Source organism: Perognathus longimembris, chromosome 23, assembly GCF_023159225.1.
Source record: "Perognathus longimembris pacificus isolate PPM17 chromosome 23, ASM2315922v1, whole genome shotgun sequence".
Lineage (NCBI taxonomy): Eukaryota > Metazoa > Chordata > Mammalia > Rodentia > Heteromyidae > Perognathus > Perognathus longimembris.
The window spans coordinates 32734755-32760143 of NC_063183.1; the positions used below are offsets into that span (position 1 = coordinate 32734755).

General features: G+C 59.0%; 2 protein-coding genes across 2 annotated transcripts; both read right to left on the minus strand.

Moving 5' to 3' along the window:
• Window positions 1-838: 838 nt before the first annotated feature.
• Disp2 (dispatched RND transporter family member 2) lies at window positions 839-16954 on the minus strand. The gene is made up of 8 exons (XM_048332608.1): window positions 16796-16954; window positions 9155-9481; window positions 8917-8946; window positions 8670-8793; window positions 8096-8211; window positions 7808-7935; window positions 7386-7483; window positions 839-6061 (listed from the first exon to the last, which is right to left on the minus strand). Exons 2-8 carry the CDS (start codon window positions 9463-9465, stop codon window positions 2822-2824), a joined length of 4047 nt encoding a protein of 1348 aa, XP_048188565.1. The 5' UTR covers window positions 9466-9481; window positions 16796-16954; the 3' UTR covers window positions 839-2821.
• A 1604-nt stretch (window positions 16955-18558) lies between these two features.
• LOC125340446 (vegetative cell wall protein gp1-like) lies at window positions 18559-21564 on the minus strand. The gene is made up of 5 exons (XM_048332062.1): window positions 21541-21564; window positions 20876-21206; window positions 20444-20507; window positions 20042-20049; window positions 18559-18942 (listed from the first exon to the last, which is right to left on the minus strand). The coding sequence occupies exons 1-5, from the start codon at window positions 21562-21564 to the stop codon at window positions 18668-18670; spliced, it is 702 nt and encodes a 233-aa protein (XP_048188019.1). The 3' UTR covers window positions 18559-18667.
• Between the last annotated feature and the right edge of the window lie 3825 nt (window positions 21565-25389).

The window sequence follows — 25389 nt, forward strand, 5'->3', positions numbered from 1 at the left end:
AAAGAACACCTGTCCTCTCTGAGGCTCTTTATTCCAGATGAGATGGAGGGAGTCCCAGTTTGGCTGTGTGGTGACGAAGGGATTTTTTTTTTTTTTTTTTCTGGTCCTGGGCCTTGGACTCAGGGCCTGAGCACTGTCCCTGGCTTCTTTTTGCTCAAGGCTAGCACTCTGCCACTTGAGCCACAGCGCCACTTCTGGCCGTTTTCTGTATATGTGGTGCTGAGGAATCAAACCCAGGGCCTCATGTATAGGAGGCAAGCACTCTTGCCACTAGGCCATAGTCCCAGCCCCACGAAGGGAGTTCTTGATTTTGTCTTAATTAATTAATTAAAATTTTGGTGCAGGTCCTGAGGCTTGAACTCAGGGCCTGAATGCTGTCCTTGGTCTTTTTTGCTCAGGGCTAGGCTCTACCACTTGTCCCACAGCTCTACTTCTGGCTTTTTTTTTTTTTTTGAGTAGCTAATGGGACATAAGAGTCACACAGACTTTCCTGCCTGGGGTGGCTTTGAACCAGTATCCTCAGATCTCAGCCTGCTGAATATCTAGGATTACAGGGGTGAGCCACCAGGACGTGGCTATTTATTTACTTTTAGATTGGGGTAGGGGGTAGGTCTTACAATGTCGTTCCATTTGCCTCCCAACTCCTAAGTCCAAGTGATCCTTTTGCCTTGGTAGCTAGAGAAGCTGTGACTTATCTTGAGTTACCTTGCAAGGAGCCCACTTACTTGGTCAGTCTTCTGTACCCCTGAGTTCTGCACCTGCAGATTCAACCATGAAGACTGAAAATATTTGGAGGAGGGTGGGAAAAAAGAAACCACATTGTAACTGAATACACACATTTTTTTTCTTGCCATTATTCCTTAAACAACACAGTATAACAACAACTGGCACAGCCTCTACACTGTAGTAGGTATCGTAAATCACTAGAGACGATTTGAAGAATATGGAGGATATGCGTAGGTTATAAGCAACTACTACACCGTTTTACACAAGGGACTTGAGCATCCTTGGATTTGGGCATCCGGGGGCTTCCTGGAACCAGTTCTCTGTAGATACTGAGGGACAATTGTACTGTCTTCTCGTCTCCCTAACCCTCATTTAGATTTCTGCTTCACTGGTCATGAGCTACTGGGTGGGAGGTAGGTCTCAACAACATAGGAACATGACATAATAAAGCCCAAACACCCTCTGATTCGCTCCAGCTCTGACAGATGGGCTGTAGAAAAATCCCTTCTCTTCCTTGACACCCCCAAGGAAACTGGAGTGGATCTATGGATTTCAGGGTACATCCTGAGGGGCTGCCAGGAGCCTGAGGGGGACCCCAGGATCCTTGGTGTTAGAATACAGGGTTCTTTTAAGGAAGGGTAGTTAGGCTATAGGAGTTGGAGACGGCTGGGAATGATATTCTGTCTGACGTGCCTTATACGTAAGAAGCTGCGCTCTTGGAAGGCATTCCCCTCCCACCGTTTTGCCCCTCCTAGTACCATACGCAAAGCTGTTCCAAAGACTCACTGGCGCCACCTAATGTTGTGAGCGCTTACACTGGTTGAATCCTCAGGGGAGACTCCTTGCTTTGGGGCCAGAATTCTTCAGGTACGGAGCACCCCGCTCCTCCAGACCTGTTCTTTAGAAGCTGGGGACTTGACCCAAAAGAGCAGCTTCAGACGAACAAGGTCCCCGGAAAGGGCAGATGTGAGTCTCTTTCTTAGCTGGATTATCCTGCTGGACCCCTTCGGCCCCTCAGTGCCTCTCCTATGCCTCTCCTGGCCCGGCCTGGGTGTCGGCTGCAGCCTGACAAGTCAGGTCAGCCCTGATCTGCAGGCCTCGCCGCTGCAAGCACCTCAGAGGACTCCAGAGGGAAGAGCACAAGGAGGAGCCCTGGGGTCTGCTCAGAGTACAGCTTATTCTACAGATGGATGCCCAAAGGAGGAGGCAGGGTTTACACAGAGACAGCCAAAAAGGCAGGTTGGGGGAAAGTGTACTAGAAGCACAGGATCAAGACAAGCCAGGGACCGATGTCTCTGAAGCAAGAAGCCAGAGTCCGGGAGTTGTGGTGATAGAATGAGTCAGGAAACCACTCTGGCAGGGCCCAGCCACGTGACTGGGGAACCCATCGCTTCCTGAAGTCTCGATGTGTTTCCCTGTACGCCGAGGCTCACAGAACCTCGCTGCGGCGAAGAGATGGACACCATCCTTGGTCACTGGCAGGGAATGGAGACTCTGGCAACTTAGTGGTGCTCTGCGGCTGGCCATCCGGCCTCCTGCCGGCCATCCCACCTTCCTCCAGGAAGAAGTCCCCAGCCCAATTCTGGCCAGAGGAGTTCCCCAAAGAATGAAAAGAGTCCTGATGAAGAGTCAATGAATGAGAAGGGCGGCGGTTCAGGAGGCAGTGGAGATTGCTGAGGGCTCGTCTGGTCAGTGAGGTACTGTCAAGTTGGCAACGATGGGGTACCTTAGGGTCACTGAACATCTTGCCACTTGGGAGAGGGACGGACCCATCTCCTCCAATAAATCTGCACATCCAGCCTCCCCTCCCTTTCCAGAGGAGGGGTCCTTCCTTATTGGCACTGGGGGGGGGGGGCAGACAAGCCCTCAGCAGGTCACGAGGAGAGCCGGGTATTCCCTCTCAAAGGTCCTCCCCACTGAGTCCTCCAGATGTAAGGGGTAAGTAGCAGAAAGATCAAGGCTGGAACATCTGGCAGGGTTGAAAAAGTCCATAGCTGGAAGGTGTCGCTTTGGAGAAATACCATCAGGCTCTCGCCTGGTGCCGGCCCTGCCTAATCATCCGGGAACAGGGCTCCGCAGCCTGGTCTGGCCTCCTTTAGCTGCTGTAGCCAGAGGTGTAGGCATTGGGCCTGCGGAGCCAAACATCTGGCAGATCTGGCTGGCTGTTGGGCAGCATCACAGGGCTGCCGTCCGGCCCCCCGCGGCCCTTCCAGGACGAGCTGCTGTGCTGGGAGTTGGCCAGGGCCGGGTCGTAGATGGTCTCCTTCAGCGCCAGCCAGAGGGTGTCACGCTTTCCGTTCAGCTGGCCCCGCTCAAGCGCCGGCTTCCCAGCGTCCTCCAGGTCTTCTGGGCAGATCACCACGGAATCGGGCACGCGGGCGCTGGGCTCGGGGGTGCTCAGGCAGGTGTCGTCGGAGACGCTGAGCCCCTCCAGGGTGCTGGCTGAGGAGCAGAGGCCATCGGGAAGTTCTTCAGCCTTGGACTTGGGAGAGGGGATGGGGACTTCCGGGGAGGCCTGCGGGGGCTCGGCCTTCTGCTCCAGGGAGTCCTGCCTGACCCAGCTCTGCGGGGTGGGGCCAGGCTGCTTATAGGGCGAGGAGGTCTGCAGAGCCGGGCACTGGCTGAAGACGGCCTGGTGGTCCAGGAGCAGGTCCCGCGGGGAGGCGGGGACTAGCGGGGGCCGGCCGCAGCAGCTGCCGTCGTGAAACGGCAGATCGTCCGACAGGACCGAGGGGCGATGGGACAGCTTGCTGGTGGCTGTGCTGGTGTCGAAGCTGGGGCTCCGGCGCCGCGCCAGGGGCTGGAGCTCGTAGTGCTCGGGGCAGATGCCGGGTATTCCCGCTCCGGGCCGCCCCTTCTCCTCGTCGGGCTCCTCGGTGCCGGCGTCCCACGGCAGGTGCGCGCAGGGCCACAGGATCTGCCCACAGTTCTTCTCCGGCCCGAAGAAGCAGCACAGCGACTGGAAGAAGAAGCTGGCGAAGCCGCAGCTGACGAACTTGACCATCATCAGGGTGATGCCCAGCTTGCGGTAGAGCAGGACCGTGGAGGGCAGCATGATGACGCCCGAGGCAAACAGGGCCGCCGTCCCCATGGCTGTGGCCCGGCTGGTCTGGCGCAGGGAGAAGGCCACGCGGCTCAGGCGGTCCGGGTGCGGGCACAGGTGGTAGGAGATGCAGTAGTTGATGGTGAAGTCCACGGAGAGGCCCACCGAGGCAGACAGGAAGAGAGCCTCGGCGGTGTTGAGCTGCCACTCGAGCAGAACCAGCAGGCCTGCGGTGAGCAGCACCGTGCCCGCCACGGCCGCCACCGAGAACAGGCTGAGCGGAACATTCCAGGTGCCCAGCAGCAGCGTGGCGAAGGCCAGCGCCAGCGCCAGGCCTAGCACCACGGCGGGCTCGGTGCTCAGGCTGTGCTGCAGGCTGTACAGCTCCAGGCGGCTGGTGAACCAGCCTCGGCGCATGCCCGGGGGCGCCCTGCCCAGCGCCGCGGCCAGCCAGCGGCTCACTTCCGTGTAGAAGTGGTGGACCGGGCCGTACTCGAGACTGTAGGGGAAGTTGGTCTGGAACTGCAGGACCAGGGCGGCGAGGTTGCCGTGGGTGTCGAAGCGGAGTCCCAGGTCCCGGGCGCCGTCGGGACTCTGCTCCAGCGCCATCATCTTGAGGCAGTGCAGGAACAGCTGGGGGGCCATGGGGAAGTCTGTCTGGCCACAGCAGAAGTCGGGCCCCAGGCGGGCGCAGCTGGGACTCTCCATCCAGCCCTGCAGGGCCTCCACCAGGCACAGCGTGGGCCACCCCTTGGGCTGGGTGCTAAAGAAGCTCTGATTCCGGGCCTCCTGACAGAGCTCCAGCAGCCACTCCTGGGCCTCGAGGCTGCCCACCGAGAAGTCAGGGTCGCTCACCAGGGAGCTGTTGCTCCGAGGGTCCAGCGGGTCGCTCGTGTCCACCGGCAGGACGCCCCACACCAGAACCACGGGCAGGTGGCCGCCCTCGTCTGGGGGCAGGTCTTCGAACAGGAACTGCTGGCGGTACTCGGCGTCGAAGCGCTCGAAGGGGTGGCTGGGCCGGAAGACCTGGCCGCCGGCGGGCAGCAGGATGGGCAGCTGCAGGCGGGGGCTGACGCCGCCGATGTAGCCGCCCCCGACGGCCAGGGCCGCGAACCAGCAGATCCAGATGTATCGGAACTTGATGACGCCGCAGGGCAGCAGCCGCTGGAAGAGCAGGCGGGAGAGGATGGACACGATCCTGCGGAGGCCTCGGACGCGCCGGTGCACGGCCAGCAGCAGCCGCAGCGGGTCGCTGCCGCCCCTGGGGGCCTGGCGGGGCAGGCAGCCGCGGGCCAGGTAGCGCTCGTGCAGCACGGCGGAGGCGGGCAGCCAGAAGAGCGTGAGCCCCATGTGCACCAGCACGGCGGTGCCCATGAAGAGCGCGAAGCAGCGCACGGTGGGCAGGCGGCTCAGGTAGCTGCCGTAGAAGGCGGCGCCCGTGGTGAGCCCCGAGACCAGCAGCAGGTAGCCGAAGTGGTGCATGGTGCGGCCCACGCGGTGCGCCAGCCCCCCCGAGGGCACCTGGCTCTTGCTGAGGCGCCACAGGTCGAAGAAGATGAGGGTGTGGTTGATGCAGACGCCGCTGAGCAGCAGGAGGGCCGCCAGGTTGACGAAGGGGAAGTAGGCCATGCGGAAGGCCACGTGGTAAAGGAAGAAGGCCACCATCAGGGAGCCCAGCACCCCCAGCAGCGCCATGAGCGTGATGAAGAAGGAGCGCAGGTAGAGGGTGACGCTGAAGAAGATGGCGGCCAGGGCCAGCATGGGGTACAGCGTGTCCAGCGCCAGGAAGTGCTTCAGCAGCACCTGCTTGAGGCCCAGGTCCATGCCACTGATGGACGTGTAGTTGTCGGAGACCTTCTGAACGTCGGCGAGGCCGTCCAGGTAGATGTCCAGCATGGAGGCGTCCTTTGTGATGGGCAGGAAGAGCAGGCCGAACTTGAGGGAGGGCACCTGGTAGTCTGCCGTCTGGGGACTCAGGAAGTCCCTGTCCAGCAGGAAGTGCAGGAGTTGGTACACGGCGCTGCTGCGGGCACACTTGGTGGGGAGCTGGGCGCAGAATGGGGGCTTGTCCGGCTTGGGTCCCAGGCAGGAGGGCACGAGGACCCCCCGGTGGTAGTAGGGCGCGCAGTACCGCAGCAGGGCCAGGGTGCGGGCCGCGTCCGCTTCCGTGGTGTCCAGGCAGGAGGAGCGGTTGGACAGCACGGCCAGGTAGTTCCCGAGGGACCAGCTGGGGCAGCACTCGTTGGCTGCCGTGCGCTGGCACAGAGCCCCGAAGTGCGGGTGGGCGCGGATCTGTGGGGCACACAGCAGGAGAGCGCTCAGGAGCGGGGTGGGGGGGGGGCGTCCGGGGCCCTCAGCCCCGGCCTAGCCCCTCACACTTCTTTAGGTGCAGGGTGGAGACAAGGAGATGACTCGACAGGCAACACCCCTGGCTTGTTTCCCAGGTGCAGGCAGCCACACCTGGGAGGAGCCTCAAGGAGGAGAAGCTCCACCCTGAGGACTCCTAGGGGGTCACACACCCCAACTCTGCACTGCTGGGGCTGCCCGCGGGAGTGGGGGAGACTGTCCCAGCCCTATATGGAAAAGGTCAAGGTGCCATGGGGCTGGGAGGAAGCCAGGTGAAGAATGGAAGCCAGGACGTTCCAAGATCAGGGTCATTGCCTCCCCCCAGCCCCCCTCCCCTCCCCCCCCCCTCCCCCGTCTGTCGCTCTCTGGGCTGCTTACATCCTCCCAGAGCCAGGCCTCATGCCTCCTTTCCTCTTGCACAGACTGTTGTCATAGCAACAGCTGCTGTGTACAGAGAGTCCCAGCCTGGAGCCAACGTTGCCGGTGATCTGCCTGGCCTCGGGGCTGAGATCATGGCGATAATGGTGGAGAAGGTACAGAGTCGTGTAGCAAGGGAGCCTTAGAGCTGGCCTTGAACACAGACATTTGACTACGGAACACGTGTCTTCCTGGTCCTCCGGCTACCAGGTGCAATGCAAGGCTCGGGCTAAGAAGTGATTCTAGCAGCAAACCTCTCGATCGATGTTAGCATAACTGGCAGGGTCTTTCTGGGGGCTGGGGCTTTAAAGCACAGAGTCTCAGCTCCCCAGACTGGGACCTCCTCAACCGCTTGCTCTGTGCGTGTGCGTGTGTGTGTGTGTGTGTGTGTGTGTGCACACTGACACTGACACTGGGCTTTGAACTCAGTGCTGGCCCTTAGCTTTTTTCACTCAAGGCAGGTGCTCTACCACTTGAACCATAGCTCTACTCTGGCTGTTTTGCTGGCTAACTGGGGATAGGTTCACAGACTTTCCTGCCTGGGCTGGCTTTAAACCGTGATCCTTAGATCTCAGCTTCCTGAGTAGCTAGGATGACAGGGGTGGGCCAGCACCCCGGCTCCTCAGTAGCTCTAAGGCCCCTTTGCAGGACCATTTGAAAACTCCCAGACTCTGCCTGGGCCCTCCCAGGACCTGCGTCGTCTGACTGCTTTCCCACCCGATCCCAAGCTCCTCAGCGATGTTGGGAAAGTGGGCTCTGTAGCGTTTTCTCGACATCAGGTCCCCCGTGCCGTCAGTTACCCCGCCCCACCCCCCCAGTCCCTGGAGCCCCACCCCCACCCCAGGCAGCTCACCTGCTCCTGCTCAATGCGGCACATGGAGTGGATGGCATGCAGGTTCCACAGGCTGCCTCCCGAGGTTGACACGAACACCAGCTTCGCGTGGCTCTTCTCTGCAACACAGCCCCCCTTGGAGCTCACCCCTTTGACCCCAGGTCCTCAGCCCCACCCAGAGCCACGAAGGGTCAGACTCCTGGGAGCCCCAGACCTGCATCCAATGGTTGGATTTGACTTCTGCGCCCCCTGCCTACCCCGCTGGACCTTAGCCACTTGGGCGGCCTAAGACGGCGTCATCCCAGCAGCAAGTCAGCCGCGTTGGCTTCACTGGGCCCAGCTGGCTGCTTTCCTGCTCCGTCTCCCCACATTTATTCTGGGACTCCCCATCCTGCTAGTTGGGGACCCCCACTGAAGCCGGGGCTGGCGAGGCTGCGGCTTACCTGGGGGGCCACAGAAGAAGCTGTCCTCCCCATTGTCGTCTATGGGCTCCACCATGCGCCGGGCCCGGACCACGCTCTCCTGGGCCCTGCCCCAGGACGCGGGGCTCAGGGTGCTGTGGAGGGTCGAGCTGGGGTGCAATGCGCAGAGCGGGCGCCATGAGCAGTGAAGCCAGAGAGCACTGTCCAGAGAGCCCCAGCCACCCTGAGGAGGTCACCCATCGTCCCTTCCCTGGGGATCTTGCGCTTGCTCCCCCGGCCAGCCTCACTGGAAAGGTGGGAACCTGTTACCTGTTCAGTTCGGGGTCTGGAGAAAGGGAAAGCAGGTTCTTGGGGCCAGTGAAGGCCTGTAGTGCTTTCCAGACCTCGAGCTTTCGCCCAACGTCCGTGTCCCGAGGCTCAAAGCCCTGCGGGGAGAAGAGAGAAGAGCAGGCGGGTGGGGTGGGGGGAGAGGAGCGCCCCGCCCCCTCTTTTCCCTTCCTAGCTCTGCCCTTTGGCTCCCGGTGTGGGGTGTGTGGAGGCCCTGCCCACCTGGGCTGCCATACCACCACTTTCTCTGGGGGTCAAGAGTCTAGCACTGGGGCTGGGAATATGGCCTAGTGGTAGAGCGCTTGCCTCGCATACATGAAGCCCTGGGTTCGATTCCTCAGCACCATATATATAGAAAAGGCCAGAAGTGGCGCTGTGGCTCAAGGGGTAGAGTGCTAGCCTTGAGCAAAAAGAAGCCAGGGACAGTGCTCAGGCCCTGAGTCCAAGGCCCAGGACTGACAAAAAAAAAAAAAAAAGTCCACCACTGTTATCCTCCCCCCTCCCCAGCTGGGGCCAGCCAGGCCAGAGGCTCCTATCCCTCCCCTTGGCCTCTCACCAGTAAGGGGTCCGAGAAGTCAGGCAGCTGGCCTCCCAACAGTCCAGCCAGGGTGCACAGGAGGATGAAAGCCAGGCACAGCAGAATCACGGTGCCTGGCCACTCGGCAATCATCTGGGAATAGCTGGGAGAGAGCGAGGAAGCCCACGTGAGTTGCAGTGTTGGTGGTAGGGAGCTGGCGAGCTCATCACAAAGGTAGATACCAGCCTGGTTACGCCCTAGGAGTCTAGGGGAGGCCCATGCCTACCTCTTGGGCATCCGGAAGGTCCGCTCCTGCCTGTAGAAGAGAAGAAAACACACTTGCTAGAGTCCCCTTGGTGTGTGTACGTGCGCATGTGTGCATGTGTAGGGCTTTTCCATTCCCATCTTCCAACCCCTCCGACACCACCCATGTGGCCTCGCCCGAGACCCAAGGGTCTGCCCCACCTTAAAGCCCCGTCCCACCTTCCAGGGGCAAGTGGCAGGCTGTTGGCGTGGCTCCTTACCTGACGCTGACCACATGGTGCTGCGCGGGTGGCTTCCAGGTGCCATCGTGCCGGGAGGGCACCAAGGAAGGGCCGTAGCTGGAGACATGGGAGCACAGGGCCGCCTGGTCTCCCAGTCCCAGTAGAGAACTTCCTTCTTGATATTCTTGCGGCCCTCTCGAGTAGCCGAAATGGCCAGGGGCTAAGGGACTACTGGGGTCCACGGCCTGCAGGGCCGAGCCCGAGGGCGGCTGCACGGGCGGGTTGGAGGGGTCCTCCAGGGGACAGGTGTGGAGGGAGCAGCTCCTCTCCGGGCTTGCCTCGGGAGCCATGGCCTTGGGCTGGGACCTAGGAGATCACGGATAGGAAGGAGAGGGGTGGAGGGTGGTGGAGGGTCACCCCATAGCCCAGGATTGTTCAGGAAGCCAAGGAGACAGGAGGAGCCCAAGGCTGTTTCAGTCCTGGTCCTGGGGGAAAGGGGAGGGGGTGAGGACTCAAAGTCTGCATCTTGGGGTGCATTCCTTCATCTAGCACTCAAAGGGAGCCAGTTGCAGCGTGCTGCCCACTGGGCCTGAAGCCGACATGCGACATACTGTGTGTACTCCACCTCATTTACCCCTTGAAAACAGAGGCAGTGAGGGCAAGGGCAGGGCCAGCCCACCTCCTGCTGCCGCGGCTGCTTCTCCTCCCCTCCTCCTCCTCCTCCACCCCCCCCACCCCCGTGTGTGTGTGTGTGTGTGTGTGTGTGTGTGTGTGTGTATCTGTCTCTCTCTCTGTCTCTCTCCTTTGTGTAGTCCTGGAGTTTGTATTTGGCTTCATGCTTGCTGGGCAGGTGGTGTATCTACTGGTGCCCCAGCTGGTCCATTTATTCCTGACACATCTCTCTGGCTCTATGCTCTCTTAGATCCTTTGAGCGTTCGAGCATTCTCTTCTTCCCTGTCCCTACCCCCACCCCAGACAATTGCAGAAGGGGGGGGAGCATGTTTATCTTCCTTTCCTTCCTCCCTCCCTCTCTCTGTTTTCCAGTCCTGGGGCTTGAACTCAGGGCCTGGGCCCTGTCCCCGAGTTTCTTTTGCTCCAGGCTAGCGCTCTACCACTTGAGTCACAGCGCTACTTCTGGCTTTTTCTGTGTATGTGGTGCTGAGGAATCGAACCCAGGGCTTCATGCGTGCTATGCTAGGCAAGCAGTCTACTGCTAAGCCACGATCCCAGCCCCCCACCCCCCACTGCTGGGAATTCTATTTTTATTGTTTAATTTTCCCTTTTTGTCTTTTTTTCTTTCTGCAGAGCTGGGAATGAGTCTCGGGGTCTCACCCATGTTGGGCAAGGGCTCCACTGGGTTCCTTGTTAAAAATACTCTGCTCTCCATTCAAGTCTTACCTCCTCAGTGAAGCCTCCCTGACTGTGGCCAGCCACCACTAGCTGTGTTCCTGTCCCCTGCCCCATAGCTCTTCATGCCATAACTCTTTGTGATAAAGCTGTGTCTCCTGCCTGTCTTTCCTGTGGGGAAGCAGGGGCTGGTGGCTATGGAGTCGAGTCCTGGCCAGAGCAGTACGTGGACATTGTTCACGGTCACGGAGTTATGCCCAGAGACCAGGGGGGAGGCCCGGAAAAGACAAGGCCAGCTCGACTTCTAGTTTATTTCATTTTCAGAAGGATGTCTGGCTAATGCAGTCTGCGAGACAATGGCCCTCATGCTGAGGGCAAAATGGGGGGGGGGCAGTGGAGATGGGCTCCTGGCCCTATCACCCTTTGGGCTCTGGGAACCCAGGAAAGAGTCATGGTTACCAAAATATTAGCATCCTTGTCTGTTTTGATATGCGAATCAACTAATGGCACATAGAAAATGTGCCTGGCCTGCAGCTCGGCATGTGGAAGGCACGTTGGATTTGTTGCCCTTTCCCGCACTCAGTACTGCAGATGGCAAGTGTTTTAAAGGTGTATATTTGCATTTGTGACTTGTCATCTTTTGGCACCTCAGGCAATATGTCTCCATTTTAGAATTTCTCACACCCTGAGTATATATGTGAGTGTGGGTGTGCGCACGCACGTGTGTATATATACATATATGTATACATGTAAAACGTATGCCTATATATATGTATATAATGTATACATATAAGTAATCTTTTTGAATTTTTAGGTAGCTTATTTATTTATTGTCCTGAGATCAAACCCAGGGCCTTCTACCATTGAGCGATAGTCCCTAGCCCTTGAGTGGTTTTTTTGTGTGTGTATGTGTGTTGTTGTTTGTTTTTTTTTGCCAGTGCTGGGGCTTGAACTCAGGGCCGGGGCACTGGCTCTGAGCTTCTTTGGCTCAACGCTAGCACTCTGCCACTTGAACTCCAGTGCCACTTGTGGCCTTTTCTGTTTATGTGGTACTGAGAAATCGAACCCAGGGCTTCATGCATGCTAGGCAAGCACTCTACCACTAAGCCACGATCCCAGCCCTGTTTTGTTTTTTGAGACACTGTCTCACGATGTAGCTTAGGCTGACCTGGAATTCGCAACCCTCGGGCCTCAGCCTCCTCAGTGCTGGAGTTATAGCTGTGTACCGCCATACCTCACATGGGTGTTTTCTCTTCCTTCTCCTCATCCTCATTCTCCTCCTGTTCATTTTTCTTCTTTTTCCTTTTTTTTTCAGTTCTGGAGCTTGAACCGAGGGCTCTCACTTGTTTTGTTCACCCTTGGCTGGCCCTCTATCACTCGAGCCATTTTCTAACCATAGCATGTTGCTGGTTAATTGGAGAGAGAGTCTAACAGACTTTTCTGCCAGGGCAGGTTGTTTTGTTGTTTTTTGAGAGAGGACTTGAACTCAGTATCTGGCGCTTTTTCTCCATGGCTGGTGCTCTACCCCCTGAGCCAGGCCTCTAATCCCCTGGGCTGGTTTTGAACCATCCTCTTCTATGCCTCAGCCTTTTGAGTAGCTACGACTACAGGTGTGAGCTACGGGCACCCTGCTGGATGGTTACTGCCTTAAGGTGGAAGTTCTGTAGTCTTTTTTTTTTTGAGTACCTGGCCTGGGGTGAGTCCTGAGGGTCCTGTCTCCGTCTGGAGCACAGGCTGCCTCCTAGTGGTCAGAAGAGTGAACAGGCAAGGTGCGCTGATGGGCCGGTTCCGGCTGCCCTGGTGGAGCACCAAGCAATGGAATTCTCTTTAGAATGTCTGTTTCTTTTACATGGGGGGGGGGGGGGGGGGCAGAGGTTGTTGGCAGAGCACCCTTGTTTAGTTGGTTCTTCTTCAAGGAACATCATTGCTTAGTTTCCACAAGGGTTTCCAGATCCTTCCCTCTCCCTCTTCATTCCCTTCTGAGGAACTAGGATCTGCTGCTCTTGTCTAGTCTGACTCTTCTCCACGGTGCCAGCCATGATCAATGTGGAGAACTAAAAACCCCTTCCCATTGTGCTGAGGACTGGGAATGGTTGCCGCAGCCTCCCAAAGAACAGCCAGACTCCATGCTTCTGCCAACCCCTGCCAACCTCCGGCCACAGGAGCAGTGACAGGGGTTCCGGGCTCCTGTCCTCCCCTCTCCAGCCCTCACTGGAATGAGTACAGTCTAGGTCGGCCTGCTGGGCCAGTGTCGGATAGTTGAGTGGCAGCAGGCAGGAAGGGGGATGGGGAAAGAATGGAAAGTGGTGATTGGGGTCTGAGTCAGGAAGCCAGGGATCTGAGCTCCAGACACAGAGCCCCGACTTGGCAGCCCAGTAACGGGCAGTATTTGTGTCCATTAACCTTGGCCCCAAAGTCTATGGAAAGGTCATCTGGACATTCTCGTGGTTCCCGAGTGGCCAGACAGACGGGAAGCAGCTCACAGGGCTGGGAATCAAAGAGTTAGCTATTTTGAATATCTGTGTGGGGGATGCATTTGTAAACCATGCAGGTTGCTGGGCATGGTGGTGTGTATCTGTAGTCCCAGCTACATGAGAAGCTGAGGCAGGAAGATTATATGAGCTCAGGAGTCCAAGGCCAATCGGAACAATAAAGACTTTGTCTTAAAAAGAAAATAACAATCTGGGGCATGCAGAGGGGCTGACCATGTAGCTGTGCTACAGAGCACACTTTACAAAGGCCCTGCATTTAGTCCCTAGCACTGAAACATGAAATACATAAAGGAAGAAAAATTATGACAAGTGTGTTGTGTGTGTGGTGTGGGTAGTGAAGGGGGTGTTTGTGTGTGTGGCGTGTGGTATACGGGGTATATGTGTGGTGTGTGCGGTCAGTTTGTGGTGTGTGTATACATGTGATGTGTGTGTGGTAAGTGTGTGTGGTGTGGAGGGTGTTTGTGTGGTGTGGGATGTGTGTGATGAAGGGGGTATTTGTGTGGTGTGTATGTGGGGTGTTTGTGGGGGGTGTGCAGTGTGGTTTGTGGTGTGTGTATGTGTGTGATGTGTGTGGTGTTTGTGGTATGTGTGGGGTCTGTGGTTTGTGGTGTGTGATTCATGAGGTATATGTGGTTTGTGTGTTGTGTGCAGTGTGGTTTGAATGCGTGTGTGAGGTGTGGCGTGTTTGTGTGGTTTGTGGTGTGGGGTGTTCGTGTGTTTTGTAGCGTGTGTGATGTGTGTGGTGTGTGGTGCTTGTGTGCTTTGTGGCGTGTGTGGTGTGTGATGTCTGAGGTGTATGTGGTTTGTGGTGTGTGAGGTGTGTGTGGTGTGGGGTGTCTGCTTTGTGGCATGTGTGATGTGTGATGTATGAGTTGTATGTGGTTTGTGATGTGTGTGTGAGAGGTATGTGTGTGGTGTGGTTTGTGTGGTGTGGTTTGTGATGTGTGTGAGGTGTGTGGTGTGTGTGGTGTGGTGTGTGATGTGTGTGAGGTATGTGTGTGGTGTGGTGTGTGATGTGTGTGTGGTGTGTGTGGTGTGGTTTGTGTGTGAGGTGTGTGTGTGGTGTGGTTTGTGGTGTGTGTGATGTGTGTGTGGTGTGGGGTGTTTGTGTGTGATGTGTGTGTAGTGTGTGATGTGTATGTGGTTTGTAGTGGGGGGTATGTGTATGGTGTGTGTTGTGTGGTTTGCGGTGTGTGTGTGGTGTGGGGTGTGGGTGTTTGTGTGTTTTGTGGTGTGTGATGTGTGTGTAGTGTGTGATGTGTATGTGGTTTGTAGTGGGGGGTATGTGTATGGTGTGTGTTGTGTGGTTTGTGGTGTGTGTGTGGTGTGGGGTGTGGGTGTTTGTGTGTTTTGTGGTGTGTGTGATGTGTGTGTGTGGTGTGATGTGTATGTGGTTTGTAGTGGGGGTATGTGTATGGTGTGTGCTGTGTGGTTTGCGGTGTGTGTGTGGTATGGTGTGTATATGGTTTGTAGTGGGGGGTATGTGTATGGTGTGTGCTGTGTGGTTTGCGGTGTGTGTGGTGTGGTGTGGGGTGTTTGTGTGGTTTGTGGTATATGGTGTGTGATGTATAAGGTATGGTGTGTATGGTGTGTGTGAGGTGTGAGGTGTGTGTGGTGTGTGCCATCTCATACACGGTGAACCTCTCCCCAGAGTGCTACTTCGCTCAGCAGGAACCCGGAGTGTGCACTAGGTGCTATCCAGAGTGTGCACTAGGTGTTATCCAGAGTGTGCACTAGGTGCTATCCAGAGTGTGCACTAGGTGTTATCCAGAGTGTGCACTAGGTGCTATCCAGAGTGTGCACTAGGTGTTATCCAGAGTGTGCACTAGGTGCTATCCAGAGTGTGCACTAGGTGCTATCCAGAGTGTGCACTAGGTGCTATCCAGAGTGTGCAGTAGGTGGTATCCGGAGTGTGCACTAGGTGCTATCCGGAGTGTGCACTAGGTGCTATCCAGAGTGTGCACTAGGTGCTATCCAGAGTGTGCACTAGGTGTTATCCAGAGTGTGCACTAGGTGCTATCCAGAGTGTGCACTAGGTGCTATCCGGAGTGTGCACTAGGTGCTATCCAGAGTGTGCACTAGGTGGTATCCGGAGTGTGCACTAGGTGCTATCCGGAGTGTGCACTAGGTGTTATACAGTGTGCACTAGGTGCTATCCGGAGTGTGCACTAGGTGGTATCTGGAGTGTGCGCTAGGTGCTATCAGAGTGTGCACTAGGTGGTATCTGGAGTGTGCGCTAGGTGCTATCAGTGTGCACTAGGTGGTATCTGGAGTGTGCACTAGGTGCTATCCAGAGTGTGCATTAGGTGCTATCCGGAGTGTGCACTAGGTGCTATCAGAGTGTGCACTAGGTGCTATCAGAGTGTGCACTAGGTGCTATCAGTGTGCACTAGGTGGTATCTGTGGTCTCCGGCTGGTGTCGAGGGACGGGGGGATAGAGGGGGGGGGCTGAGGATTGCTGGAACACAGCAAGTGGCCCTGGGGCCCAGGGGAAATGAGCACACCAGACAGGGCCGATCTCTGGCAAGATAAGCCAGCCAGCAAGTGGCTCTCCTGCCCAGCCCCCTGAACAGAAGCCTCTGGCCCTAGGCCCCGGCACTGCTCCATCTTCTTTTCTTCTTCTCCTCTCCCCTCTCTTGTTTGTGTGTGGTTTGGCTTTTTTTTTTTTTTTTTAACTTTGCCTTTTCATGGTGGCTGGGATGGATGCAGGGTCTGGGAGCTCTTCCAAGGTGCTCTCGCCCCCAGCCTCCCCTATCTTCTTCTGGTTGGACACAGGGCCAAGCTGGCCCCAGGTGTGAGCGGCCTGCCCCTCCCCACCCCATCCTAAGAAGATTCTGCTCCTTCCAGGGTGACGTATTCATAACGGAGGGAACACAATGTTTGCCTCCACTTGTGGGTCTCTCTTCCCTTTGAGGCACAGAACGTGCTGTGTTATTTGTGATAGTCTGGAAACAGTGTTTCCATCTTTGCTTTTTTGCCTCAAAAGAGCTGCCCTTTGATTTCAGCCCAGACGGGGGAGAGAGAGAGGCAGTGTCATGTCGGAGGAGAGATCTGGGGGCGGGGGGGAGCCAGACAGGGCACAGAAATTGCGCCATATTGTTACCTGGCTGGACTGCTCCACCGCACACAGGGTGGGGGAAGGAAGAGGACAGAGCCTGGGGGGGGGGGAAGGGCTCCTTCCTGTCCCTCCAGCTGGGGGGGGGTCTTGGGGGGGTCACACAGACACGGGAGACCCCCCTCCTGAGTGAGCCTCTTGGCCCGCCACCACGGCGGGCTCAGGCGGGGACACAGACCGCGGGGTGGTGCGGGGCGGGGATGGATGGGGAGGGGGGAGGGGAAGACGCCAGGCAGGCACACAGCTGCGGCTGGGGATGGTGAGGATGGTGAGGATGGGGGGGGGGGGGGGGCGGGGCGGGCGGTCCTGACGCCGCTGCCCAGTGTCCCCCCCGCTTTGGTGAGCCCCCCACCCCCTCCCCCCGCTGTACATACACGCACACACACACACACACACCCTGCACGAGGACACGTTGCAGCCTAGTCTGACGTTACGACGGGCTGGGGGGGGGGCTCCCCGGGAGGCCGAGGCACACAGGCAAAGCCCGGGAGGGGGGGCGCGGGGGGGGGGGTCCGCAGGGACAGTGGGTGGGGCAGGGCCCCCAAGGCGAGGGCCGAGGCGAAGGGGGTGGGGGTGACACCCGAGGGATTTCACGGGGCGAATAGACTGACGGGGCAGGAGGGGAGCGCGTACCGAATCCTCCTCCCCTCCCCCCCCAGGAAAAGGGGGCGCTCGGGGAAGGGCCGGGGAATGAGTGGGGCGGCAGATGGCGGCTGGGGGAAATACCTGGAGCCGGCGGGTGCTGAGAAGATCTGCAAGCCGGATCTGCCGAGCGGTCCTCCCACCCGCACCGGGAGCTGCCGTCGGGGCTAACCGGTGGGCCGCCCTCAGGCCGCGGCTCCGCTCTGGAGTCGCCGCCGCCGCCGCCGCCGCCGCCGCGTCCGTGCCCGTGGGCGGCGCCGCTGTCCGGGAGCTGGTGCTGAAGCAACGCCAGCGACGGGCTGGTGCGCATGCGTCAGCTCCAGCCCGCCAGTCGCTGGGCGGGGCCGGGGCATATTCCAGCCAATGAGCGCGCGGCGGGGGCGTGTCGGGGGCGGGGCCGTCCGGGAGCGAGGCTCGCTGCAGCGCCGCAGCGCGGGACCCGGCGGGGGGGCGGGAGGGGCGGGGGGGAGGCTCTGTCCGTCACCGGGGCCGCGCGCTGCGGCAGCGCCTGGGTCCTGGCCGGGTCCGAGCACTGTCCTCAGGAGCCCGGCCGCCTGGGGTGGGGGGGTGGGGGGGGTGGGGGGGCGGGCGGGGCCCCGTCTTCTCAGCGCGGGTTTAGCGGTGGGGGACGCTCACAGTCTAACGGGCAGCCGGGGAGAGAGGGCGGAGGGCGGGGGGGGGGCGCGGGGGGAGGTCGGGCCTCCCGAGCCTCGCCTCCGTGTCTCGGCCCCCCCCTCCGTGGTGGGGGAGGGGGCCGGGGAGGGAGAGGTAGGCGTCCGTCGGCCCGATTGGCTTCGCCTCGCTGTCCATTCGGGGCCGGGCCTGGGTTCTGCATCCCTCAGCTGGGGAGCCTCGATTTCGTTTTTTCCAAGTGCGCAATACGGGGGAGGGGAGGAGGTGGGGGGGGTGAGGACGGGGGAGGGGGAGGAGGGATGCTCAGAGACGTGCCCAGCCCCCTCTCACAGGGTCCCCAAGGCCTGGGATGGGCCTGACCGCCCCCAGGGCTCCCTATTGGGGAAGAGAACCCACACCAGACACGGGAGAAGCCTGCCTGCCTGCGGGCCAGGGAGTGGGAAGGGCCCCGGGGGGAGGGGGGAGGGGCTCACGGTTTGCCCACCGGCTGTGGCTGGGGAGTCCCAGCCTAGGAGGGTGCAGAGTTATAGCTCCTCCTTCAATGGGTGCCCTGCCTGTGTGTGCAGGCCCAGCCCTCAGTGCGGAAGCTGGGGGGAGTCTAGCCGTCTAAGGGTCCTGAGTAGCTTGCAGTGGGGTTGGAGGGATAAGGGCTAGCTTGTATATTGGTGTCAGCTGGGCAGGGTGTGGTCAGACCCAGGAGGTGGTCATCTCTGAAACTTGTAGCAGAGAGAGGGGTGCAAAGAGGAAAGGCTTCTGTCTAGGATCCTAGCTTTGAAGATTGGGGGGGGGGGGGAAGGAGAGGGGGCATGGCCACGCCCCGTGGAGTCAGGGGATGCAATGAGAATTCAGGAGTTTGGTTGGAAAGTCGGGGCCCCGGTGAGACCCCCGCCTGGATGGCAGGGTGCTGGTTGCAGGCTCGGGTGTATGGCACAAGGTGGGGGCGGGGGCCCTGGAAGGGCTAGGGGACCTAGGTTGATGGGATCCGGTAGCGGTGACTCCGGTACATCTGGGGTCTGAGGCCCGTTGATGAGAGTGGCCTTGCGTGAGCAGTGAAGGAGGGTGACCTTAACCGGCCATTCGCTGCAGGCGCCGCTGTCAGGCTTCTGTGGATGGCAGGCTAGACGCCCCCTTCTGGCAACAGAACTCTGGAGGCCACCATGTCCCCGAGTGTCCGGTGGATGGAAAGGAAGACAGGCTTTGTTGTTTTTTTTTAAACAGAACATGGCCTCCAGGAGCCTGTTTATTAGGAAGAGAAGATTCTAGCTCAGGACCCATTCTAGATCAGCAGGACTCCTCAGCGTGTGTGGCCTGTTTCATCTTCCCTCAGTGATGTGGGCCAGGGCCGCAGTGTCCTGGGCCGTGGTGGCCAGGGGGGGTGTCCACCAGGTCCCGGGGGGCAGTGTCCTGGGCCGTGGTGGCCAGGAGGGTGTCCACCAGGTCCAGGGGGGCAGTGGCCTGGGCCGGGGGGGGTGTCCACCAGGTCCCGGGGGGCAGTGGCCTGGGCCGTGGTGGCCAGGGGGGTGTCCTGGAGGGTGGCCTCCCCCAGGACAGTGCCCTGGACCTGGGGGATGGCCATGACCTGGAGGAGGACAGTGACCCTGCGGAAAGCCAAAGGAGCAACGTCAGAACCCAAGTGAAGTCAATTCTTCTGCACCCCACTACTCCGTAGGGGACTGGGTTGGTAGGATTAGCAAGTGATGGCTCCTAGCTGCCCCCCATGTTCTCAGGAGGCCACTTGAGCACACAGCAGGCTAAAGGAGAGGGGCTTAGATTTCCTGCTTCCCATTGCCACTCCTGAGATCTCTATCTTATGTGTAAGAAGTACAATGATCTCACATATGCCACGGGAAAGTGGGAGGAGACCAAGGGAAGGGCATGGAAGATGTGTGTGTGTGTGTGTGTGTGTGTGTGGTGTGTGTGTTGTATTTGCATATAGACAGTGACGTGCATGGTTTGGAGCAGTGCAAACAGAGAAGTGCGTGGCATGCGTGGTGCACGCTCTCCTTTCAGACCCCAGGAATCAGGAAGAAGAGTAAGTAAGGGAAGTCACAGTTTGACTTCTCAGATAGAAGAAGGCTGAACAAGTGTGGTTTTAAACGTGTCTTGGTTAGGACTGCCCCTGAAGCCCTCCAATCAGGTGCGTCTGTCTCTGCAGGCTCAAGAGGAGCCATGAGCTTGCTTCTGGGCTAGGCCGCGGGGATGTCCAGGGCCTGTGCAGCGGAGACGGGAGAAACGCCTGCTCTGTTTTGCCCCTCTGTTTTGGCGTGAGTGGAGCTTGGTATAATTGGGGTTTTTTCCTGGGATCATGTGACAACAGTCTCTGTCCCATCCGGGCCCAGGGGTGTGTCTGCAAACAGCCACTTCCCTCCCCGCCTACCTCTCCTTCTAGGGCTTTCTTGGTGGTGGGCCCACAGATCCAGGTGGGGTGCCCACAGGGTGGGGTGGGGGAAGGGCGAGAGCCTGTCCTGGGGCCTGGCAGTGCGGCTGGGGCCTGGGAGGGAGCCAGCCACCAGGAAGGCAGGTGGAGGAGCCGCGGGAGGGAGGAGGGACTGCTGGGCAGGGAGGGGAGGGGGGGAGGGGAGGGAGGCAGATGGGACGACAGAGGAGAGAAAGGCAGGGGGCGGCCTTGTCATCTGGTGGAAGTGGAGGCCTGGGCCACGGGAGGTCAGAGGGGAGAGGCTGGGAGAACGTTCCTACCTTTGGACCTGTGGGGGGAGAGGAAGGAGAAGGAAAGCAGCTTCGGTCATTTCACTCAGCAACGTGGGAAAAGCGGTCCCGCACCTGCCCGCGTCCCACCCCCCACCCAGCAAGGCTCCCCCGCCGGGCCGCTGCCCCACACTCGCGCCTTCATTCATCCACGCTCCACAGACGCGCGGAAAGTCAAGGCGCGCTGCCGGCGGATCCCTGCGGGCTAGGAGCTGGCAGAGTCCCAGGTAGGAGCGCGTGGGTTCTTGTTCCACCCTGTGGGCTCTACCCCCACCCCAGGCTTCCTCTCCCAGCTCCACACGGCCCCGCCCGGCCTGGAAACCCCAGTCAGGATTCTCCACCCTTCCCCTCTTCCTTCTTCCACCCCGTGGCCTCCTGCCCCCTTCTGCTCACCTGGATGCATCTTTAGACAGCAGGGAGCAGCGAGTGACTCCCAGAAACGCCTGCGGCTGGAGAGAGGAAGGTTTGGTGTACAGCCTCTTTTCCTTCGCCCTCACAGGAAGGATGGGGGGGGGGGGGACGAGGAGGGGGCTTCGTCCCCAAGGGATGCAGCTGTCCCTACGTCCCACAATCTTGCGCCTGATACCACCCGGCCCTTCCAGCTGCCCCCACCCGGCCCCTTCCAGCTGCCCCCACCCCCTTGCTTTCTACTGCTTGGCTCTGGAAGTGTGGGAAGCCAGAGGTGTAGACGTGCACACAGACACACGGCTGCCCCCCGAGAGAGAAAGACCCACACACGCAGGCACATAAACCCTCGCAAAGACACACGCGTTCCCGGGGGAAGAGCCGCGCCCTGTCCTCACCTGCCGGCTGGTGCAGTGGGGACGGGGGCGTCTGCGGCTGGCTGGCTGTCCGCAGGTGTATTTGTGTAGGCCGGGAGGGGCGGGGCTGGGCGGCGGACGCTAGGACAGTGCGGGCACAAGGTACAGGTTAGTGGGGAGGGCTGGGCTAATCCTCCCTGGGCAAAGAGCAGCTGCAGAGGAGACAGAGGCCCTGCAGAAATCCAGTCCTTGCCCTTGGTTGCCAAGCCCCAGACCCAACTCTTAAATTGCTGTCCAGCCCAGGCAACTATCGGGGAACAGAAATCCCACAGAAAATAGGGGTCCCCATCACCAGCTCTCCTCTGTCCCCCATCAATCCTCTGCTGTAGCGCTTCCTCCTCCCACAGTGGCCCCACAGGTAGCGTCTGTTTCCTCAGTCACCTCTGGATCGGCAGGCCCGGCATGAGTAGGTACCAAATAAACACTTGGTAATGAATGGAAGGCTGGGGCTTGAACATAGGGCTTCGGTGCTGTTCCTGAGCGTTTTTTTGCTCTCCATCACGTGAGCCACAAGTCCGTTTCCTGCTTTCTGGTTTTTGTGGTTACTTGGAGGTAAGAGTGTCAGAGACTTTCCTGCCCAAGCTAGCTTTGCAGTGCCATCCTCAGATCCCAGCCTCCTGAGTAGCGTGCAGGTGTGAGCCGCCTACACCTGACCAAGGCTGGTGTTACTGGTGAGTAAACACTGGCTTCCATAGCCGGGTGCTGGTGGCTCACGCCTATAACCCTAACTACTCACGAGGCTGAGATCTGAGGATCATCACAGTTCGAAGCCAGCCCGGGCAGAAAAGTCCCCATGGGACTCTTATCTCCCATGAACCACTCAGAAACAGGAAGTGGCGCTGTGGCTCAAAGTGGTAGAGAGCTAGCCTTGAACAAAAGAGCCCAGGAACCATGCCCAGGCCCTGAGTTCAAGCCCTACAACCAACAAAACCAAAACAAACAAGCAAACAGAAACACTGGCTTCCTTTTCTATGTTTGGGAGGGATTTTTCTCCCTCCTCTTGTTTATATATTTAACCTTTTTTTTTTTTCCCCCCTGGAAGAAGGAAATGTCCATCCCTGGTGTCAAGATGTTTCAAAATGCAGGACCTCAAAGACTGCCTCTTCCGTGAGGCAAGGAGGGTTTCAACGACTTCCCTGTTTCTGTGTTTCAACCAAGAGACTCCAGGACCATGGGAAATCAGAAGCCTTTGGAAACAGCCATTGTTTCCAGTCCGTCTATAAAGAGCCTGCATGGACTCCTTGTATTTGAAGTGCACTGCACTTGGGTTGTTAACAAGTAATAGGGCTCAGGATGTAGCTCGGTCATTGAGCACCTGCCTAGCAGTACAGAGTCTCAGGTTTAATGCCCATCAGGGAAGAAAAGGGGAAAAAAAAAAAAAACCATACCCAAGAGAAATGAAAACCCAGTGCTCATCATGGCTTTGGGAATAGCTGAATACTTAGATGATCCTTCACTAAGTGAACGGCTAGACAAATTGGGCCCACATCCAACAGAAAGCTATTTAATACCAATAAGGAATGGACTACTGACACGGAAATGTCCATTTCCACAGTACGACGTAGCAGAGAGAGAGCTCACGGTAGTTATATGATGTAAGAATGAGGGTTGTTGTGCAAGTGGGAGAGGGCCTACTGAGGCCGAGCTCTGAGTTCAAATCCCAAGTACTGCCAAAATGTGGTGGTGGTGGTGGTGGTGGTGGTGGTGTTTTGAACTCAGGACTGATGACAGTAGAGCAACGGTTGCCTGGGGACTGGGCTTTGTGGACACAGCCACTATTTTGACTGTAATGATGGTGTCACACATAGAGCAAACATGTGTGGTTTATAGCATGTCAATTACAACTGTAAAAAAACAACAAACCCGCTCTCAGAAAACAAATTGAAAAGTGAGGATGAGCAGGGAGGGTGGCTATCTCCCTGGTGGGGAGGGAATTATCTGCTACTTAGGCTTTGCCATTCCTGGGGTTCAGAGACACTGAAAAGTTGCCTGAGGTCACCCAGACAAAGTATAGTTTAGCTGGGGTTCGTTCCGATTTCAGGCCCTCTGAGTCTGGAGCCTGAGGACCTTTGCTGAGTGTCTGACAGACTCCAGGGCTTGGGAAATGTCCTAGGCAGAGGACTTTGGTTTATGACTAGGCGGGGAGCAATTACTCTTTTGTGTGCACATTCATTGTCATTGGAGGACAACTAGGGCAGAGGGGCTGCTATGGAGAACAGAGTCCTAGGGGAAGTTTTCAAAGGTGTGGTGCCTGCCCCTCCTCCCCCTCCCTGCTTCCTGTGCCTACTAGCACCCTACCCACACCTGCCCCCCACCCCAGCCCTCTTCTTCCAGAAATCCTCTCTTCCCTTTGGAGACCCGGAGGCCACCACTCCTCACCCCCAGGCCTTTCGGTGGGATGGAGGAGGGCCGAAGGGAGCGGTCTGTAATCCTTGTTACTCAGAAGGAGGATGGCACCTAGGAGGATGGGGAGTTCAAACCCAGCCCAGGCAAAGTTTGCAAGACCCCCGTCTCAAACACCAAGGAAGAACAAAAGGGCTGGAGACATGAGCTCCCGTAGTACAGTCCCTGCCTAGCAAGCTGGAGGCCCTGGGTTCAATCCTCAGCACTGCAGAGAGAGCAAGAGGTGGGGGTGGGGTGGGTTTGGAGCCCGAGAAGGAGGTAGAGCCCGTGCTCCGGGCCCAGGCTCGGGACTGGAGTGGCAGATGTCCCCGGGAGTCAGGGTGCGAGCCCCTGGCGCCGGCACGAGGGAGGTGACACTTGGGGTAAGGAGCCTCGCACAGGCCGTGGGTGGAGACGCTGTGGAGGGGCCTCCCGGCCTCCGCGAGAAGAAGCCAGACACCCAGGTGCCGCGCTGGGCGTGGGCTCCTTCCCACGCGCAGGGACCAGCTGAGGCCCCACCACCCCCCTCTCCACAGCAGACGGCAGCCATGGAGCCAGTGACCTCCTAGGTGTGGGGCTCTGCAGGCGTCAGCCACAAACAAGCCCAGGGCGCCCCTAAACACCCCCAGCCCCACCGTCCATCCACCCCTCGCTCGATGCTGGGCATCTGCCCGCCGGGCCTTGGCGTCCCTTAGCCCTCTCCATGGTGGGCGCCTGGGCCGTCCATCCTTGCTCTGCCTCCCCCAGGACCCCAGTGTCCCCCCCCCACCCCCGGACTGACGTGTTCCCGGCACAAGACTCTCTGAAAACCGGGAGGACAGGTCACTCTGCTTCCTCCCACCTCCGTCGCGGGACGTGACCCCAGCATCTCAGGGGTGACACTGATTGAGCAGGAGCTTTGTCACCGTGGTCCTCTCGTGGAGCAGCCTCCGTCCGGCCTCCCCACCCCTCCCCACCCTGTGGGCCTTCTCCCTCCCCCAGCCGAGCCTGCCGGGTCCCCAGGCCCACTCCAGGCTCTCCACAGCTCCCCCCTCCCCACCCCCCCCACCCCACCCCCCCACCCCCCGTCCAGAGGAAGGGACTCCCTGGGGCCACACCCCAGCCTTTGTTTGACCTCAGTGTCGCCTTGGCTTTGTGCCCGGTGAGGGACATCGCAGTCATTTTATAGAGGTGACTGGAGAGATAAGGGACACGACTGGTACGAAGGGAGGAGATCAGAATCGCCCACCTGCCTGGGCGGGTGCCAGGGCCGAGAAGGGCAAGCGAGGGCCAAAGCCCTTGTGGCCCATGGATCATCTGCCCCCAGGGAGAGCTATTCCAGAAGCCTCCGGGGTCCTCTGCCAGGCCAGGGCTCCATCCCTCCCCCTCCGAGGTCCTCCCTCCCCTTTTCCCCCCTCAGAAGAAAGTCTGCCTTGCAGTCATGCCGTCCGCTGGGTGGGCCCTAGCTTTGTGTTCAGTGAGGTCCTCCTAAGGCCTGACCCCCGCCCCCCCCCCCAAGCGGCTGGGGTCCGGGGAAGCAGCCGAGAGAGTGGTAACCCAGGGCCATGCTCCGAGATGCTGGGAGAGCCAGGGCAGACAGTGAGGACTCTGCTACACCAGCAGCGCGGGGCCAGCTGGGGAGACAGAATCAAAAGGCCCAGGGCGCGGTGCCGGCTGCCCGGCTTCGTCTCCCCTGCCACCCTTACCGGCTGCGCATCCCAGGCCGTCTCTGGCCCGTTTCTTGCTCCGATAAAACAAGGCTTCCACGAGTGGACGGCTGAGACTGGGGAACGCCAGGGGGAGAAAGAGGCGAGCGCTGCCGCCCCCCAGTGGTAGCTCCGGGTAACCGCGCCACGATCTCACCGGGGGTCAAGGTCAAGGACTGGAGGGTGGACGGCTTCCCAGCTAGCTTCCTGTGGGCTTGGCTTAGGGTCCTTTGTCACCCGCTGGCCGGGCGGGAGCTGTGTGCATCCTGGGCGTATGGATGAACGGTCTCAGCCTGTGGATGGCGCGCGTGCACACACACACACACACACACGCACACATGTGCGCACAGCAAGGCACCGCACCGCACCGCTCTGCGGAGGCCCACAGGTGGGGGTGGGGTAGGTCCTGGGGTCCCGAGGCCCTTGGCACGGCACCCCTGCCCCCCCCACA

Coding starts and splice junctions, on each gene's coding strand:
- Disp2 (XM_048332608.1), bottom strand. CDS start 9,465: ATGGCTCCCGAGGCAAGCCCGGAGAGGAGCTGCTCCCTCCACACCTGT. Junction 8,947..9,154: donor CACCATGTGGTCAGCGTCAG/GTAAGGAGCCAC, acceptor TCTCTTCTACAG/GCAGGAGCGGACCTTCCGGA. Junction 8,794..8,916: donor ACCTTCCGGATGCCCAAGAG/GTAGGCATGGGC, acceptor GCTCTCTCCCAG/CTATTCCCAGATGATTGCCG.
- LOC125340446 (XM_048332062.1), bottom strand. CDS start 21,564: ATGGAAGCCAGTGTTTACTCACCA. Junction 21,207..21,540: donor AAGCCAGTGTTTACTCACCA/GTAACACCAGCC, acceptor CTGTGGGAGGAG/GAAGCGCTACAGCAGAGGAT. Junction 20,508..20,875: donor GCCAGCCGCAGACGCCCCCG/TCCCCACTGCAC, acceptor CCAAACCTTCCT/CTCTCCAGCCGCAGGCGTTT.